This window comes from Myotis davidii, unplaced genomic scaffold (genome assembly GCF_000327345.1).
Source record: "Myotis davidii unplaced genomic scaffold, ASM32734v1 scaffold77, whole genome shotgun sequence".
NCBI classification, from domain to species: domain Eukaryota; kingdom Metazoa; phylum Chordata; class Mammalia; order Chiroptera; family Vespertilionidae; genus Myotis; species Myotis davidii.
The window spans coordinates 1652889-1669814 of record NW_006289713.1 but is presented as its reverse complement, the minus strand read 5'-3'; the positions used below and the strand labels follow the sequence as shown (position 1 = coordinate 1669814).

At 46.7% G+C, this 16926-nt stretch overlaps 2 protein-coding genes across 10 annotated transcripts in view; both read left to right on the top strand.

The window, feature by feature from the left end:
* The window catches only part of SPG7 (spastic paraplegia 7 (pure and complicated autosomal recessive)), a 43491-nt gene extending 38481 nt beyond the window's left edge, over positions 1-5010 (top strand). For 3 of the 9 annotated variants that reach the window (XM_015562948.1, XM_006762178.2, XM_015562950.1), the window contains 3 exons: positions 333-499; positions 1623-1700; positions 4629-5010. In XM_015562948.1, coding sequence (XP_015418434.1) covers positions 333-499; positions 1623-1700; positions 4629-4820 — 437 coding nt within the window. In that variant the 3' untranslated portion in view covers positions 4821-5010. Of the gene's footprint in view, positions 1-332; positions 500-1622; positions 1701-4628 lie in introns of those variants that run through there. The other 6 variants (XM_015562949.1, XM_015562947.1, XR_001513607.1 and 3 more) reach the window with 5 other exon arrangements.
* A 5495-nt stretch (positions 5011-10505) lies between these two features.
* Positions 10506-13372, top strand: RPL13 (ribosomal protein L13). The gene is made up of 6 exons (XM_006762176.2): positions 10506-10544; positions 10710-10822; positions 11102-11243; positions 11444-11617; positions 12503-12559; positions 13189-13372. The coding sequence occupies exons 2-6, from the start codon at positions 10719-10721 to the stop codon at positions 13345-13347; spliced, it is 636 nt and encodes a 211-aa protein (XP_006762239.1). The 5' UTR covers positions 10506-10544; positions 10710-10718; the 3' UTR covers positions 13348-13372.
* Positions 13373-16926: the final 3554 nt, after the last annotated feature.

Sequence of the window (16926 nt, the reverse complement as noted above, 5' to 3'; positions counted from 1 at the left end):
AGTTCGGCAGCTGCAGGGCACAATGTATACATTGCATTTCATTCATTGGTTGATTTTTTATGTGTCCCAACTGGGGATTAATCTCGCCATCTTGGCATATCGGGATGATGCTCTAACCAACTGAGCCACCTGGCCAGGATCTGAATAATTTTTTGGACAAAAGAGCATTTTTTTAAGTTTCCGGTCTCTCTCTTAAGGAATAGTTACAGGATACAGTTGTCCCTTGGAGACTCTGCATCTGCTGTCTGGCTGAGGTGTTTGCCAGTGGGGTCCCCAGGATGCCCTGACTCTGCACTCCCAGGAAAGAAACCTTTCTTGGCCCTATTCTCCAGGAGCGCAGGACGACCTGAGGAAGGTTACTCGTATTGCCTACTCCATGGTGAAGCAGTTTGGGATGGCATCGAGCATTGGGCCCATCTCCTTCCCTGAGGCTCAGGAGGGCCCTGCAGGCATTGGTCGGCGCCCCTTCAGCCAGGGCCTCCAACAGATGATGGATCACGTAAGTCCACAGGCCTTGCTGCTGCACCTGTGCTCCGTTCAGCCCCACAGTGTGGTAGAGGGCAAGTCTTTGTATTCAGAGGAGGCCTCCCACGGTGCCCTGTCCCTGAGCCTTCACATTGGGGCCTTTCCTCTTGACCTCTGTTGTCTGTCTGAACTGCTTAGTGTGTGTTCTTGGATGAGGACCCCTGTGTGGCTCCTGATGAAACTGTAGATGGTGGGAAACTGGGAAGAATATCAAATAAATGCATCAAGTGACAGAGCCATTGCCAATGATCCCTGTGGCCAGCAGGGACATGCTGCATTGTCCAAAGGAGCTTGGGCTAGGACAGTGTCCAGCCTGTCCTGGGGCAGCTCTAATTGGCCTGGTGCATGAGCATTTGAGGCAGCTGCAGGCATGGAGGACAGACACAGGGTCCTTGGCCTCTAGGGAGGGGCGGAAGAGGGGGCATCTACAGGTGGGAATGGCTGCTGTGGGCAGGCATCCTGAACTAGGACATTCCCAAGGTTGGGATGGGGGCCAGAAACTGTTGGCAGCTGACCTCTCCTGGTCATTGCAATAGACAAAAGGCTGTGTTTCTGAACCTGCACTTCTGTGGTGTACTTTGGTGTCAGAACCAGCCTATAGATCAGTGGTGTTCAACCTTGGCTGCATATTAGAATCACCTGAGCCTTGCCGAAACCGGTTTGGCTTCAGTGGATAGAGCGTCAGCCTGCGGACTGAAAGGTCCCAGGTTCAATTCCGGTCAAGGGCATGTACCTGGGTTGCGGGCACATCCCCAGTGGGGGATGTGCAGGAGGCGGCTGGTCGATGTTTCTCTCTCATCGATGTTTCTGACTCTGTCTCTCTCCCTTCCTCTCTGTGAAAAATCAATAAAATATATATATATGAAAAAAAGAATCACCTGGGCCTCATCCTCCGGAAATTCTGTTTCTTTGTTACTAAGTTGTGGCCCCACCCCATAACAAAGAAACAGAATTTCTGGAGGATGAGGCCCAGAAATCAGGATTTTAAAAAGATTCCCAGGTGATTCTAATGTGCAGCCAAGGTTGAGAACCAATGCTATAGAGGATGCTGTGAATAGTGGTCAGCTGTTCTCATTACAAATCTCTCTCATTCACAGGAAGCTCAACTGTTGGTGGCTAAGGCCTACAGGCACACTGAGAAGGTGCTGCAGGACAATCTGGACAAGCTCCAGGCGGTGAGACTTGGTGCATTCTAACCTCCAGGCACCTGTCTGTCTCTTTAGAAGTTGTGTGTGTGGGTGCTGTTACTGCGCTGTGCTGGCATAGCTGGTCATTCTTTTATGGAATACTAGTGGCCCAATACAGGAATTCGTGCACATTGAAAGGAAATTAATTAGAAGAAATATTTTAATATCGCTATTCGCCCTTTCTCTATAATAGAAGTGTCAACCAAATGAATCAACTTACCCATTTATAGATACAGAATAAACTTGCTTTAATTAGGCCTGCTTTCTGATGTAGCTAAACTTTTCCCAGCCCAGTAAAGCAACTTTTCTTTCAGGTAATTGTCAGCAACACAGCAGTAAATATCAACACGGCGCAGATTATTATTGTAGATCACACAGGGAGAACAAAGGGTAAAATATTTAACTGTAGCAGTGTTTGACTATATTCTGCACAGTGAGAATACCTGAAGTCATTTTCAAAGTACACAATTTCTTCTTTTCAGTCGGGTCAAGTTTCTAAGCTTTCTAAATCTCCGTTTTCTGGCTAATGAAAAGAAAATAGGATTCCACCAAGTCTCCTGTCTACGTACTCCAGAACTTCTGTGAGGATCAAATGAGATGAGGCACGTGAAAACGCTTCACAGACATTTGGTTACAGTGTGAAATGTTTCCACCCGGCTATAAAGGAAGTCGTGTTCCTGGCCAGAAGAAACTGCAAGGAGGCTAGTCGCTAGGAAGTGAAAGCCGGGTGATGCTACATGACATCATTATCCAGACAGTTGGACACTTATCATATTAGCCTTTTATATAGAGAGATTTCAAATGAACACAGAACTTTTTTTTTTTAATATATTTTATTGATTTTTTACAGAGAGGAAGGGGGAGGGACAGAGAGTTAGAAACATCGATGAGGGAGAAACATCGATCAGCTGCCCTCCACTCATGTCCTCACCTCCCTGTTTTTTTTTTTTATTTTAAGAGAGAGACAGGTGTGGGAAGAGAGAGACAGAAACATCGATTTGTTGTTCCATTTATTTATGCATTCCTTGGTTGATTCTTATATGTGCCCTGACCAGGTATTTAACCCACAACATTGGCGTATCAGGATGATACTCTAACCACCTGAGCTACCTGGCCAGGGCTCAAATGAACACAGAAATTTAGAAAACAACATACCAAATATGTGTTCCACCCAGGTCAGCTGAAATATAATATTTTCCACTTTTTAGCATTTTATTATGAACATGCCAAACCAGTTCTCTCAAAATGGACAGAAGAACATAATAAACTGTCATGTGTCCATTACCCAGCATCAGCAATTATTAATGTTTGGTCAATTTTGTTTAATCTTTTTCCAACTCAAACTTTTCCTGAAATTTTAAAAATAAAATTTAAAGTTTAGAATAGTTTTATTAGATTTACAGAAAAGTCATAAATGTAGTAGAGAGTTTTCTTATACCCCACACCCAGTTTTTCCTGTTATTTCCATCTTCCATTAATATGTTGCATTTTTCAGAACCTAGTGAGCCAGTATTGATATATTAACTAGATTTCCTTAGCCTTTCCCTAATGTCCTTTTCCTGCAGGGGCACCCTACTCCACCCCCACATTTACATTTAATCATTATGCCTCCTTGGGCTCCTCTTGGCTGGGACAGTTCCGCACTTTTCTGTTGTTGATGGCCTGCTGTGGCAGTGTTAGGAAATGGGTCTGATGTTCTCACAATGAGATTAGGTGTTGGGTTTGGCGCCATCGCTTGACTTCAGAGGTGAAGTTACTGTTCCTATACTTGTGGGCAGCTCTTGGTGGATAGGCTGTTTCGTTAATGTGAGGCACTGCCAGCTTGGCAGTTGTGCCTATTGGGTCTTCCAAGTGTTGCCACTTACTAGCAGCACCAGCTTCCCCCGGAGTTGTGGTATTGTGGAATGCCAGGCCTACCAAATCTGCTGAGCCTTAAACTTGTTGTTGTTGTTTTAAATATATTTTTATTGATTCCAGAGAGGAAGGGAGAGAGAGAGAAGCATCAGTGATGAGAGAGAATCATTGATCGGCTACCTCCTGCAAGCCCCCTACTGGGGATTGAGCCTGCAACCCGGGCATATGCCCTTGGACGGAATCGAACCTGTGACCCTTCAGTCTGCAGGCCAATGCTCTATCCACCAAGCAACCCAGCTATGGCCGATCCATATACTTGTTAACAATGTTCTTGGTGTCACACATGTGCATTGTCACTGCCACTGGGCAGGACCCAGGCTCCCTGTGATGGGCCGAGGATGTCCTGCCTCGGTTTGCACTGTGATCATGATGGACTCACATGATTGGTGAGGTGCAGAACTTAGCAATATATTGGAGCAGCCACACAGATGAAGTGGTCACCCAGTTTGGGGATGATAGAAACCAGTCCAGGTAGCTGTGGCAGCATTCCTTGTAGTGGGACTGAGCAGCAGTGATTGAGTGCTGGCGCAGAACACTCAGGATTCGTTCAGCATGTTTTCCGTGATCATATCTAGAGAGGCAGAGGCCCCCCTTCCCAAACTGTGAAGTCCCCCAACTTACACCTCAGTGCCAGCATTCCTCTCAAGTTCCAGCGAGGATGTTCTGCATTTTAGTCCCCTGCCCCCATACAGACACCCACACCTTGTTTGGTAAAGGAAATCGAAGGTTGCCCAAAATAAGCAGAGATTTGGAAGGGAAGCAGACAATAAATGAGGCTGCAGCTGGCAAATCATCTCCAAGATTGAAACAGGGAGTGATTCTTTGCTTAAGCCGCCTGTGTGTGCTGCTTCCCTGGGAAAGTGGCCTATCTGGGGGTACCCTATTCACAGACACCCCTTTCTCGGAGGGTGAGAGGCCCCCCTCTCAGTGCTCTGCTCTCAAAAGGCTCTTGTCTGTGTCCTTGTCCTCCAAGGTTAACACACTGTCCTTTGTTTCTCTTAGCTGGCAAATGCCCTGCTGGAAAAGGAAGTGATAAACTACGAGGACATCGAGGCCCTCATCGGCCCCCCGCCTCACGGGCCCAAGAAGATGATTGCGCCTTTGAGCTGGAGAGACGCCGAGAGGGAGAAGCAAGACACTGGGGAGGAGGAGACGCCTCAGCAGCCGCCACTTCGAGGGGAGGAGCAGTCTTAGCCCAAATAGCTGGACCTCATTAATTAATGGTGCCCGTGGGGACCCAGGGCGGGTTCTTTACTTAGCTGTCCCCCAAGTTCCTTTTCACTGGAGATTTGACCCTCATCGTCCATCCTGGTCCCTGCTGAAGGGAGGCCTTATGAGATCTGTTGGTTTCTGTACCTGTGATTAATAAAGACTGCAGAGGTGATTTAGTTTTGCTTTTGTGGATTTTTTTTTCCCCTAGGGAGGATTGTCAGTGCTTGTTACAGGTGCACATGGAGGAGCTCCCAGGTTTATGACCCAGCAGTCAGGCTCATGCTGGGCTTGTGCAGGAACTCTTCCAGCTCCTGCGACTTTGTCAGCATGCTAACAGGATCCGCGATGAAAGGACACTCTGAGCCAGTGTCCTCATCCGCACTCAATGGCGTACAGAATAGGGGACAGGCACCAGGCTCTAAAGGATTAAAATACTGCCACCTAGTGCCTTGCTGACTGATGCACTCAAGGACCTCTCCTCACTGGTCTGGTGGGGGATACCTGAGGACTGTTGACACTTTATGATAGAGAACCCAACTTTGTACCATGTGGTCAGCTCTAACCCAGAGGGGCTGTTGGGTTTGTCCTGGAACACAGGATAGTGTGGGTTTACAAGTTATAATTTCAGCAATTGAAGAGCCCCTTTTGTAGGAGTCTGGGATAAGGGGCCAAGGACACCTCACCACTGCAAGACAGACAAGGGCACTCAGCTCCCGTCTCCCTGGAGGTGTGCAACCTGCACTCAGACGCTCCTACTTGCTACTCTTATCACTTCCCCAATTATGGGTACTTCCTGACAGAATGGTTGTTCTGTTGCTGTTCCCACACTGCGCCGAGGAAATGCCCGCTGAGCTATAGGTGGGCAAATATAGGTGTGATTACACACAGGGAACACAAGCTTTTCTTTTTTTTTTTAACTTTTGCTTTTTTTTTAATATACATATTATTTATTGATTTCAGAGAAGGGAAAGATAGAAACATCAATGATGAGAGAATCATTGGCTACCTCTTGCACGCCCCCAACTGGGGACCGAGCCCACAACCCAGGCATGTGCCCTTGACCAGAATCAAACCCAGCACCCTTCAGTCCACAGGCCAACACTCTATCCACTGAGTCAAACCAGTTAGGGTGACACTTGCCTTTGCCTGTTTCCCAAATTCATTTCCAAAGATCTGCATTAGTCTGGTATCTTTGCCTGAAGGCAGTATTCTTTGTTACCTATAAGGTGGATGTGGACAAGCTCATCCCTTGTATTTTATCCATTAAAATGGCCTATGCCTGTATATCCTTCAGAAAGTCATTTGCTGAGTCCAGAGGATGCTTAGCGAGAAATAGGATATACATGGCATGAATGGGCTGCCTTGCTATAGGAGGGGACAGGTGCAGCTGGCTACCCAGCACTTGTTGATATGAATAGGTTCATGGCCCCTTGGCCAGAGGGCAGAGGGTGCTTTGTGCTACGATTAATAGTTGTTTGAAGGCTGGCCCTCTGGTCAAATTATGTTACCTCCCTATCATGAGAAATGGCAATTGAGAAGAGTGCCAAGAATTAAACCTCTGCTATCTCACTCGGATGATGTTCATACCTCCTTTTTTAAAAAAAAAACCAAACATTTTATTGATTTTTCACAAAGAGGAAAGGAGAGAGATAGAGAGTTAGAAACATCGATGAGAGAGAAACACCAATCAGCCGCCTCCTGCACACCTCCTATTAGAGATGTGCCCGAAACCAAGGTACATGCCCTTGGCCGGAATCGAACCTGGGACCTTTCAGTCCGCAGGTTGACGCTCTATCCACTGAGCCAAACTGGTTAGGGCAATACCTCCTTTTATTTTATTTCTTTTTTGTTAATTCTCATCCCAGGATATTTTTTCCCATTGATTTTTAGAGAGAGTGGAAGTGGGGCAAAAAGGTTAGGGAGAGAGAGAAAAACATCAATTGGTTACCTTCCAAATGAGCCCCAACCAGGGCTGGGGATCAAACCTGCAACCCAGGTATATACCCTTGACTGGGAATCAAACCTGAGACCCTTCATTGTGTGGGATGACACTCTAATCACTGAGAGCACCGGCCAGGGCTCACACCTCCTTTAAAGAGGATCCTAGCCCAACCCTTGTTACTCAGTGGTTGAGTGTTGACCTATGAACCAGGTGGTCATGGTTCAATTCCCAGTCAGGACACATGCCCGGGTTTCTGGCTCAATCTTGGGTGAAGGGTATGTATAGGCTAGTGGATCAATGATTCTCTCATTAAAAAGAGGATCCTAGCCGAAGCTAGTTTGGCTCCGTGGATAGAGCGGCCTGCAGACTGAAAGGTCCCAGGTTCGATTCCGGTTAAGGGCATGTACCTGGGTTGCGGGCATATCCCCAGTGGGAGATGTGCAGGAGGCAGCTGGTCGATGTTTCTCTCTCATCAATGTTTCTGACTATCTCTCTCCCTTCCTCTCTGTAAAAAATCAATAAAAATATATTTTTTAAAAAAGAGGATCCTAAAGGTGAAGAGGCTTCAACAGTACATGGTCCCTAGAGCAGTCAGACCAAACCAGGCAACCTGTGTGCTTGATGCTGGGAAGAAACCCTGACCCTCTGCCCTCTGCCCAGCAGAGGCGGTATATCCTGGCCTGATTATAACTTCTGGAACTCAAGTTAGGCATGTGTTTATCTCCTCATTCTGGAGCTCTTTGTCTAAGTTAGGCATGTGTTTATCTTCTCATTGAGATAAACACATGTTCCCTAAATAAACATACACAATTAGAGCCTCAGAAAATCATTAAATAAGAAAAATAATAACTTGTAGTTCTTAAATCAATACAAATTATTCTTCACTCTGATTTAGACTCATAAATGTGGTTTTTTGTTTTTTAAGAATTTTATTTTTTTTTTGAGGTATAATTGATGTACATCAGTCTTAGGTGTACAATGTAATGATTCGATATTTGTATATATTGCAAAATGATTGGCACAGTTAAGTCAACCAACAGTTACAGAATCTTTTTCTTGTGATGAGAACTTTTAAGGTTGACTCTCAGCAATTTTCAAACAAAATATTTATGATTATGATAATATACTTCCTGTTGTCTCTCACTGAAGTTAGTGTTTTCTCATATTACAGGAACCTTTGAGTAAGCCTCTATCTGATTTATGTGCAGGCCATGATTTTGGAAAGTTGATAGAATGAATGGTGATGAGTTCTGTGATGAAGCAGTGTAAAAATAAAAATATATTTAATCAATAAAAATATATTTAAACTTTTATTGATTTCAGAGAGGAAGGGGGAAGGAGAGAGAGAGATAGAAACATCAACAATGAGAGAGATTCATGGATCAGCTGCCTCCACACCCCCTACTGGGGATCAAGCCCCGAACCTGGGCATGTGCCCTTGACCGGAATCGAACCCACGACCCTTCAGTCCGCAGGCTGACGCTCTATCCACTGAGCCAAACCAGCTTGGGCTATAATACAAATTTTATAAATAAACCAAGACTGTGTCTGAAAGGGTTAAAGAAGCTATTGTTGACTATCTTAGATTAGATTTCTTTGAGGCTGACCCTCAAAGCACCAGATGGAGGAGGCCAGTCAGGTGCAGGTATGCAATGAGCAGGCACTGCCATGAGTTAACTGGGGCTCAGTCTTGCAAGGAAATAGTGGGCGTGCAGAGTATACTCTGACACCTCCAAGGGTGTCATATCCAGGAATCTTTGGCCCCCTTAGTTCAGAGGTTCCCAACCTGTGGGTCGCGACCCCTTTGGGGGTCAAACGACCCTTTCACAGGGGTCGTCTAAGACCATCGGAAAACACATATATAATTACATATTGTTTTTGTGATTAATCACTATGCTTTAATTATGTTCAATTTGTAACAATGAAAATACATCCTGCATATCAGATATTGACACGATGATTCATAATAGTAGCAAAATTACAGTTATGAAGTAGCAACGAAAATAATTTTATGGTTGGGGGTCACCACAACATGAAGAACTGTATTAAAGGGTCGCGGCATTAGGAAGGTTGAGAGCCACTGCCTTAGTTGAAGGCTGCTTCCAGGGGCATTAGCCCTTTTTTGTCCACAGGCTGTGCCAAGGGATGGGCTATCACTACAGTTAAAGGTAAAACCCTTGAGCTAGCTAAGTCTTTGGATCAGAAGGATTCCTGCATGACGGTTCACTTCTTTAACCTTTCCCAATGGGAAAGCTGAGCATGTTTTCAGCAGAACTTTCCTATCAGAACTTTTTTTGGCTCAATTTTGCATACTTTTCGAGTATTCAAGTGTGGAAAATTGGATTTTAGCCTGGCTGGTGTAGCTCAGTGCTTGCCCTACAAAACAGGAAGTCACAGTTAAATTCTCGGGTCAGGGCACATGCTGGGGTTGTGGGCTTGATCCCCAGTTGGAGGCATGCAGGAGGCAGCCAATGAATGATTCCCATCATTGATGTTCTGTCTCTCTCCCTCTCCCTTCCTCTCTGAAATCAATAAAAAATATTTAAAAATTAATAAAGAAAAATTGGGTATGTTTAACTTGGTTATGTGCAATAGACTAAGGTCCTCAAACGATAACTTCACCTTATTAAACCACACTGTATTCTGAACAGTTTGCAACTTCAGACCTCTAGCCCCCATCCAGTGACCCTGACAGCTTCATAACCAGGCGCAGCTGGAGCTCAGGTGCAGGTGAGGGGTAGGGCAGATGACTGCATGAGTCTTGGATGGAGATAGGAATATTTGAGATTACAAAGCAAGGTATCTTGGTCCATGGTGAGCTCACTGAAAGGGTCCTGATAAATTTTAAACATGGCTATTGCCCTTATTTATACTGAACACTTATCTATTAAATGGGACAGTCTGGGTTTGAACTTCCCACGTAGGCTCTGTATTTGTCTGAATAGATTGTTTGTGCCTCATCTGTTACACGTTCTGTCTTCCTGATCATAACGTTGTAATTTCTCAGTGAGTCCCAAACCTGATTTTTCTAACACCTGAGGATATCCCAATAGAGAAGAAAACTTTATCAGCAACCTGTTTACTCAGTGCAGGGCACAGGCCTCCAAGTTTCTCCTTTTTGTGTCATGATATTCTTAAAATATTAGGTTTTGCTAGGAGGAAGACTGGTAATTGGGGTCAGGTGGGAAAGAAAGAGGGTTACTGGGATGTCAAGGCCTACAGATAGCAGTAGAGTGTTGAGTGCCCATTCTTGTCCTGGAGAACAGGAGACGCGCAGGGCACAGGATACAGACGTATGCCTGGCTACCTAATGTTTTTAATGATGTTTGTCTCTGTAAAGGAGGCAGTCGGCCAGGTGGATTCCTGGTGCCACCACCCGCTGCCCTATTTCAGAGAAGTTACCCGATCCTTCCGCGGAACAGAGGAAGTTGTACGATTAAATGCATGTGAAGTAGTGGCTTCCCCGCTTACAGCAACCGCCTTACGTGTTGGGAAAACGAAGCGAGTGTGGTGGAAGCTGGAAAGGCTCGGTGCTGCCAGGAGTTCGCAGACCGCACGCAGCCGTCGCTGTCTTCCGGCGTGGGTTACGCGCCCAGACCCTCCAGGGGCCGTGAGGGCGACTGGGAGTGTGCTGACATCACTTCCGTATTCCCGGCTCTGATTGGTTAGAACGCGCCATCGCTTCTGATTGGCCGGGCCCACTGCCATCCCAGGGTGCTTTGCGGCGCCACTTTCTTTCCGCCGGCCATTCTCCTTCGGAGAAGGTGGGTCCGTGTAAAGCCACCGCTGGTGGAGGCCATCGGTTGCCATCGGGTTCCATCCGCCGTCATCGGCGTCGGGCCACGCCACAGACGGCGTCGGGCTGTAGCCCGGTTCTGTGGGCGCGCCGTCCGCCCGGAGCTCGGGCCCTGACTCGCTTTTCTCCGTAGGCAGCAGCCATGGCGCCCAGCCGAAATGGCATGATCCTAAAGCCCCACTTCCACAAGGACTGGCAGCGGCGCGTTGCCACGTGGTTTAACCAGCCGGCGCGGAAGATCCGCAGGTGAGGAGCGCACAGCCAAGTGACGACAGTGTCCGATGTCCCTGTACCCCTTAGGGTGCAAGTGCACTTGAACCCTTTAACCATGTGGTAACCGCGCGGCTCCTGCAGTTCCCCGTTAGAGCCGACGTTGTGATGGTGTGATTGAGGGCGACTTGGGGTCGCAGGTGGGCGGCGTGGTCTGCGTTTCCGCGTCCCCCCTGTGGTGCCGGATAGCCGACGCCCGAGTGGGAAGATCGGCTTTCGGGTGAGGTAACTGCCGCCTGGCTTCTGTCTGCTCAGGCGCAAGGCCCGGCAAGCCAAAGCGCGCCGTATCGCCCCTCGCCCCGCGTCCGGACCCATCCGACCCATCGTGAGATGCCCCACCGTGAGGTACCATACCAAAGTGCGAGCCGGCAGGGGCTTCAGCTTGGAGGAGCTGCGGGTGAGTACCCGAAAAAAACGCATTATTAGAATAAGGTTTGCTGCCTGGGCTCAGTCACATGATGACATTCTCCGGAATCGCTGTACTTCCTTGATGAAAGTACACTTGAACCCTTTTCCATCTGACGACTGAGCTCTTCCATTAGGGTGGGGAGGTGAGAGACTTCTTGGGTCTTCATCTGTGTCTGTCTCCGCGGGCAGGTGGCCGGCATCCACAAAAAGGTGGCCCGGACCATTGGGATCTCGGTGGATCCGAGGCGGCGGAACAAGTCCACCGAGTCCCTGCAGGCCAACGTGCAGCGGCTGAAGGAGTACCGCTCCAAGCTCATCCTCTTCCCCAGGAAGCCGTCGGCCCCCAAGAAGGGAGACAGCTCTGTGAGTACAGCCCCCGGCTCCCGGTGTGGGGGGGCGGGGGGGAGGGTTGAGGTGGGTCTCTGAGAGACCGGCAGAGGGTCTGTCCCTGGGTCCAGCTGTGGTGAAAGGGAAATATTTGCTTATATCCCTTTTGTCCCCCAAAACTTGGCCTTCATGTTTGGGTGGTAAAGAATTGCTGATGAGAAGAAAGATCCTAAGAATTCCCAAATTAACCCATCAGAACTACCAGATTCACTCGTGTTCCTCAAACACGAGCTTTTCTTTGTTTTGTGGTAATAGCAAGAGCTGTTTGATTGAGAGGCTTTTTTACATTGGAAATGTTTTGCTATAAAGTGCTTTATAAATAGCACAGATGTTTCTACAGGAAGATGTTTTTGGTTTTTTTCCAATTTTTTGTTTTTTTTAGAGGGAGGGAGGGGGAGAAAAGGCATCTATGTGCCAGAGACACATGGATTGGTTGCCTCCCACATGCTCCTGACCAACAGGGCCCAGCATCAAACCTGCTTGGGCCGATGCTTTTACCACTGAGCCACATCAACGAGGGCCATTAGTTGATTCTTGTATGTTCCCTGCAAACCTGGTGTGTCGGGAAGGACACTAACCAAATGAGCTATCTGGGCAGGATTCTAGAAAAAAGTTAAGTGTCCATCCAAATGGGCTTCCAGGGAGTTGTGTTGGGGAGTTGCTTTATGCTCTAGTTGACAGTTTGCTCTGCCTGCATCTCTGGTACAGACATAGTGCTCTTGTATGTGCCTGTGTCTGTCAGACCAGGAATTCCGTGACATGCCATTACTTGGCGTAGTCACCCAGGGAGAGGTCTAGGGCTGGCTTGGAGCCCTTAGAGAAATGAGCTGAGCCCAACTGATTCTCGCTTCTCATAAACAGGCTGAAGAACTCAAATTGGCCACCCAGTTGACCGGACCAGTTATGCCCATACGGAATGTAAGTGAAGGTGTTGGGATGATGCTCAAGTGAATGTTTCTTGGGTTGGGGATTGGCTTAAGGGAGTGAAAGGTGGCAAGAGCATCTTGCATCCCCCCCTCCCCCCGCCCCCCCGCTGCCGCCTTTTTATTGTTGACAGTATTACAGATATTCCCCAGTTTCTCATCCACCCCCTTGAGCATCCTGCATTGTTAACAGATGGACTCCTTGAAGAGCGGGGAGGGCCTTGTCTTCTCTTTGAGGAAACTTTGGAGACCCACACTTTTCATCCTTCCATGTTGGGTTCATTTTCCCTCCTTGCTGTTTGGAAAGCTCATTGTGCATTTGGTAATTTTGTAAACTGCCCATCAAGTGACTGGCCCCTTAAGGTTCCTCTGGAAAAGAGGAGGTGGGCCTAAGCCTTCCTTCACTCAGATCTTTGTGTCCAAGCACAGCACCCTACCCATCCTTCGTGTCTAAGGAGGTTGCTTCTGCCTCTACTCTGAGTTTGGGTCCTTTTCTAAATCCAGAGGGTATCTTCCTTGGTGACCTTCCTCTAAGATCTCTCCAGGTTCAAATAACATTTGGGTTCTGAGCCTTGTCACAGGCCTTACTGTAGGCGAGAGTTTGACCTCCTGTGCTCCTTCTAGGTCTACAAGAAGGAGAAAGCCAGGGTCATCACAGAGGAGGAGAAGAACTTCAAGGCTTTTGCCAGTCTTCGCATGGCCCGTGCCAATGCCCGGCTCTTTGGCATCCGGGCAAAAAGAGCCAAAGAAGCTGCAGAACAGGATGTTGAAAAGAAAAAATAAAGTGCTGTTGGCAACTTGTGATAAATCTGCAGTCTCCATGTCTCAGTCTGTATAAGGGATGGGTGCGGGGCCTTTTTTCCTTAGGGGACCCTGAGGGCTGGGCAGGGGATTAGGGTGTTCTTATAAGGCAGCCCAGTTGCTGGGTTGCATCCTACTTGTATTTTAGGATTACTGTTTGATCAGTTGATTGAATAATTTAATCTGTGACAAGATTACAAATCTAATTTTCAAGTTGAGCTTCCTTTTTTGTTGATTTAACCAGTAGTTCCCAGTTATTTTCGCATCTCTGGGCGTGTCTGCATCCCTGCTGTGCTGAGTAGCAGCAGCAGACTTCCAGGCGTGCATGCTTAGGTGCAGAAGATAACCCTCTGGTTGTCCCTGCTTGGCTGAGAAGTGGCAGTCAGGGAATTCCACTGCTCACCCCAGAGGGAGGTTGGAGCCCAGCCAAGTGTTCCCTTTGTGGGCAAAATGGTACCCAGAGAGCGTGTTTTCTCTACAAGTGAGATGCTCAGTATAGGGCCCATTCTTGTACCTGTACTGTAACTTTAGCATCTAAAATTAACAGTTTATAAGATGGATGATTTCAATGGAAATTGTGTCAGACATAAAGGTCAGCTAAGGTGGAGGAATGGGAATTTGAGCCTAAGGTGTGTCCAAATCCCTATGTGGAGGGACTGCCTCTGAAGGGCCTGCTGGCACCTGTTCTGTGTTACTTTGTGCTTGGGACCTAGTGAGAAGTTGGAACTTCTAGATGGCTCCCTTCTGCCAGAGCCCTGGCTGTGGTCTTTGCAGGTTTGAAACACGGGGATGTACAAGGCATAGGCCCCACTCCACTCCACTGCACTAGCACCCGAGTTCTATCTTGGTGGTTGAAGGGAAGAAACACCTGCCTCTCAGACAATGGCTACTGCCTTCAGTCACATGTGCACGCCTGTCCACCTTCCCTCCTTGTGCCACCAGCTGTACTCCATAGAAAAGGAGCTTCGTTTTCGTTCTCAGAATCTGAGTCCCAGTGTGTGCAGAGCCAGTGAGCCAGTAAATGCTTAGCAAAGGCTTTGTTGGGGAATACATGCTGTAGGGCCCTGTTACAAGGGCCCTTTGTCTAAATTTGAGTAATCTGGCCATGCCCAGTAATGGTGGCAGCATTACAGTCTCATGCTGAATAAGCTGCTGCTTTGGACCCTTTTCCTCCCTGTTCAGTAAGCAGGTAAGCTACATGTGCCACCTGATGAAGCCAGGCAGACGGACTTTGAAAGGTGGTGCTTTGAGGGTCAGCCTCAAATCTAAGTCAACAATAGCTTCTGTAATCCTTTCAGACAGTCTTGGTTTATTTTTAAAATTAGTTTCATAGCCGAAATCGGTTTGGCTCAGTGGATAGAGCGTCGGCCTGCGGACTGAAGGGTCCCGGGTTCGATTCCGGTCAAGGGCATATGCCTGGGTTGCGGGCACATCCCCGGTGGGAGATGTGCAGGAGGCGGCTGATCAATGTTTCTCTCTCATTGATGTTTCTGGCTCTCTGTCTCTCTCCCTTCCTCTCTGTAATAAATCAATAAAATATATATTTTTTAAATTAGTTTCATAGCCCTAGCTGGTTTGGCTCAGTGGATAGAGCATCGTCCTATGGACTGAAGGGTCCTGGGTTTGATTCCGGTCAAGGGCACATGCCCAGGTTGGGGGCTTGATCCCCAGAAGGGGGCGTGGAGGCAGCTGATCCATGAATCGATTCCATCCTTGATGTTTCTCTCCCTCTCCCTTCCTCTCTGAAATCAATAAAAGTTTAAATACATTTTTATTGATTAAATATATTTTTATTGGATAATGTTACACTGCTTCATCACAGAACTCATCACCATTGTGTCGTCTTTCCAAAATCATGGCCTGCACATAAATCAGATAGAGGCTTGCTCAAAGGTTCTTGTAATATGAGAAAACACTAACTTCAGTGAAAGACAACTGAAAGTATATAATCATAAATGTTTTGTTTGAAAGTTGCTGAGAGTCAACCTTAAAAGTTCTCATCACAAGAGAAAAGATCTGTAACTGTGTTGATGTTGACTTACTGTGCCAATCATTTTGTAATATATACAAATATTGAATCATTACATTGTACACCTAAGACTGATGTACATCAATTATACCTCAAAAAAAATAAAATTCTTAAAAAACAAAAAAACCACATTTATTTATGAGTCTAGATCAGAGTGAAGAATATATTTAATATAAAAAAGCAACAATGGAATAAAAAGAAACAAATAGAACATCCATCTGAAGGAACCTAAAGAAAATAACAATGAAAGTATAAAAAGAGGTAGAAGCCCTAGCTGGTTTGGCTCAGGGTCTTGGGTTCAATTCTAGTCAAGGTCACATACCCAAGTTGTGGGCTCGATCCCCAGTGTGGGCCATACAGGAGGCAGCTGATCAATGATTCTTTCTCGTCACTGATGTTTGTATCTCTCCCTCTCCCTTCCTCTCTAAAATCAATAAAAGTATATCTTAAAAAAGAATATCAAATTCAAAACACGAAGTCTCCCCAAGAATTGCAAGATATTAATATTCTAAATAATGTTTATGACAACATTATTAACAATAGCCAAAAAGTGGGAATAACCCAAGTATCCATTGATGGATTAATGAATAAACAAAATGTATCCTATATAATAAAAGGCTAATATGCAAATCAACCAAACAGCGGGACAACCAGTCACTATGACATGCACTGACCACCAGAGGGCAGACGCTTAACACAGGAGCTGCCCCTTGATGGTCAGTGCGCTTCCACAGGGGGAGCACTGCTCAGCCAGAAGCCCAGAAGCCGGGCTCAGGCTGGTGAGGGCAGCAGCAGTGGCTGAAGCCTCTCCCGCCTCCATAGCAGTGCTAAGGAGCAGTGCTGAGGATGTGTGACTGACAGTTTAGGTCAGCTCCCTGCGGGGAGCAGGGGGCTGTCAGACATCCCCCAAGGGCTTCAGGACTGTAAGAGGGTGCAGGCTGGGCTGAGGGATACTCCCTCCCGCCCCCAGTGCACAAATCTTGTGCACCAGGCCTCTAGTATACGTACAATGAAATACTTTCTGCCTTTAAATAGGAAGAACATTCCAACACATGCTACACCATGAACTGGTCTTGAGGACAACATGCTAAGTGAAATAAGCCAATCACAAAAGGACAAACATTCTATGATTCCATTTATGTAAAGTAGTTAGCCAAAATCATAAGGGACAGAGAACAGAATGATGGTTATTAAAGGTTGGGGGAGAGGAGGTTGGGAAGTTATTTAATGGGTATAGATCAGGGGCGGGCAACCTTTTTGTGAGTGCGTGCCAAAACCAGCAAAATCTCTGACTCAAAATTCTGTGTGCCAACCCTAATTTTTTGAGAACATGTTACGCCTACTTGATATCTCTTAAGGTGTAGGTATGTGAAGAACCTTGAAGAAATAATAAAATTCATTCGAGCAACAAAAACACAGTATATGATGATGAAAAATACATTTTTAAGTATATTTTATTGATTTTTTAAAAAATATATACTTTATTGATTTTTCACAGAGAGGAAGGGACAGGGATAGAGAGTTAGAGAGTT